Raw genomic sequence first — 2,216 nt, 5'->3', positions numbered from 1 at the left:
CACAATTCTGATTGGTTGATGGTGAGATAAGAGGGTAGGGTCGCTGGGATTAACATTATCAATCCTTAGGTAATAGCAGGCCTGGGGGCTATACGTTCATGGTCATCAAGGAGTTAACTTCTTCCATTTGTTAGGGATTTTAGCATCCATAAAGCAACTCTGGAAATGTGCATCAGATACTACTATCTACACACTTCAGAGAGGAGCTAAAGCAAAGGATATAGGGGAGGGGTTTGTCCCAGAAAGGCCCATGGGGTCCTGCTTGGTTACAAAACTTGATACTCTCTGACTGACCCTATTGGCACCTCTTTGGCCATCATATATACCATACCACTTTGACAACCACCCAATACACCAATTATTTTGAGCATTCCAATTAGAAAAAAAGGGCTGCACTTGTGACTCAGTGGTAAAGAATCCACCTGCAATGTAGGAGACACAAAAGACACAGATTTGATCTCTGGGTCAGGAAGATCCCATAGAGGAGGAAATGGCAACCCTCTCCAGTATTCTTGCCAGGAAAATCCCATGGACAGAGGAGGCTGGAGGGCTACGGTCCAGTGGGTCACAGAGTCAGACATGACTGAGCACACAGCATGCATTAGAACAAACATGAATCACCACTAGTGATATCTACCTCAGTGAAAGGTTCTGTTTTTCAAGAAAGTAAAAAAGAAAAATTTCTTTCTTTCCCAGTACCTTTGTCTCTCACATTTGAATTTCATGTCAAAACATCTCATCCTGGCGTCTCATTCTTTTTCCCAAGACAGTTATCATTATCAGAAATTTTACTATAGTAAAGGTATTAAATAATGAAAAAGACACTGTTTCTCTCCACAGAATGTGATAATTTAATTTATAATCTACAACTCCCCATTGTATATACTACAAAATAAATGTACAATGCAGTCTCTGATCATCACAGATATTTGACTGAGAAACAGAATTATCCCCAAGTAAAGGCTAAAAATCTGAGGCTTTAAAGTGCCTAATAACACCCTTCTGAAGTCCCAAAATTATTTAGCGTCAAGGGTATATTACAAAATACACCCCCAAATAAAAAAAAAAAATTGCCTATCAACAAAGTCTACCAAATTGCCTCTTCTTTGGTCATTCTGATGTTTTTAACATGGAAGATCTCATTCATCTCACTGGAGGAGTCTAGAAAGGGATGAACTTCTGATGGACAGATGGTCAGGAGGGCAGCATTACCGCCTTCTCTGGGCAACTCAGGACAAAAGAATGGACACAAAGGCTCCAAACAGGAAATATTACTGTTGATATAGATGAGGGCATCATGGCCAATATCAAAAAACTTGATTTCTTCCAACTCAATGTCTAGAAAAATTCTGACTCAGCTAAGGCAAGGGCTTGCAGGAATTCTGATTTCTGGGACGGAGCAGGTATATATTGTCCCAGCCTTCATGCTGATGACCCAGAAGCCATGTTCAGAGGAGAAATCACTCTTCCTCTTCCTGTCGACCGATTTTTTGCAGATTCCCAGAGCCCACTCATTACTCTTCCCCACTTCTACCTCCCAGTAATGGCAGCCAGAGGAGAAACATGGAGTGTCCAGGACACAACGCCTGTAGAAATCTCTGGGGATCTTCCATCAGGTTTTGGCAGATCTTCCCACACTGGACACTCCTTAGGTCCTCAGAGAAGACAAGGAAGGGGTTGGTGGTGTCTGAGTCCAGAGTTACGTCCTCTCAGAACTTCAGGTACTCATTATTCCTATGCAGACCTTCTTCCAACTGGGAACCATGTTGGGCCATGAGAAGAATCAGTTCTCTAATATTCCATGCCTCCAAAAGAGGATTCTCAGTGACAACTCGGCATACAGGAAAGATCAATTTCAGATCCTTCTGTTCTCCCATCCAAGTTTGAGTGCAATGAAAGCAGAAAGTGTGGGCACAGGAGAGAGCAATGGGGTTGAGGTAAATCTCCTGACAGACTGGACAGACTGCTTCCTCTTGCAGATGGGGGGACATGGTCTCTAAGGCTCACTTTTCAGGAGAACTGAGCCAAAATGGCCCTTTATTATCTTCTGGGGGTGATCAGGAGCCTTCAGTACATGATCAGCTCTTCAGTAATCAGGATATACCTAAATCCAATGCAAAAATTAAATAATATAAATCTTTCTATACTTTATACATGAAAATAACACTAAACCACCAGAGAATCATAGCAAAGGCACTGTCCATAAGGAAAACTAT

The 2,216-nt window shown here is 42.0% G+C and overlaps 1 protein-coding gene across 1 annotated transcript; it reads right to left on the bottom strand.

Annotated features, from left to right (window-relative positions):
- Nucleotides 1-1,087: 1,087 nt before the first annotated feature.
- Nucleotides 1,088-1,991, bottom strand: RFPL4B (ret finger protein like 4B). Its single transcript, XM_043439341.1, is given in 3 exon segments — nucleotides 1,088-1,597; nucleotides 1,599-1,706; nucleotides 1,965-1,991. Coding segments are annotated over 3 exon segments (645 nt in total).
- Between the last annotated feature and the right edge of the window lie 225 nt (nucleotides 1,992-2,216).

The sequence above is a fragment of the Cervus canadensis genome, chromosome 20, assembly GCF_019320065.1.
Source record: "Cervus canadensis isolate Bull #8, Minnesota chromosome 20, ASM1932006v1, whole genome shotgun sequence".
Classification (NCBI taxonomy): domain Eukaryota; kingdom Metazoa; phylum Chordata; class Mammalia; order Artiodactyla; family Cervidae; genus Cervus; species Cervus canadensis.
The sequence above is the reverse complement of the archived record's forward strand: the minus strand, read 5'-3'. Positions and strand labels throughout refer to the sequence as shown.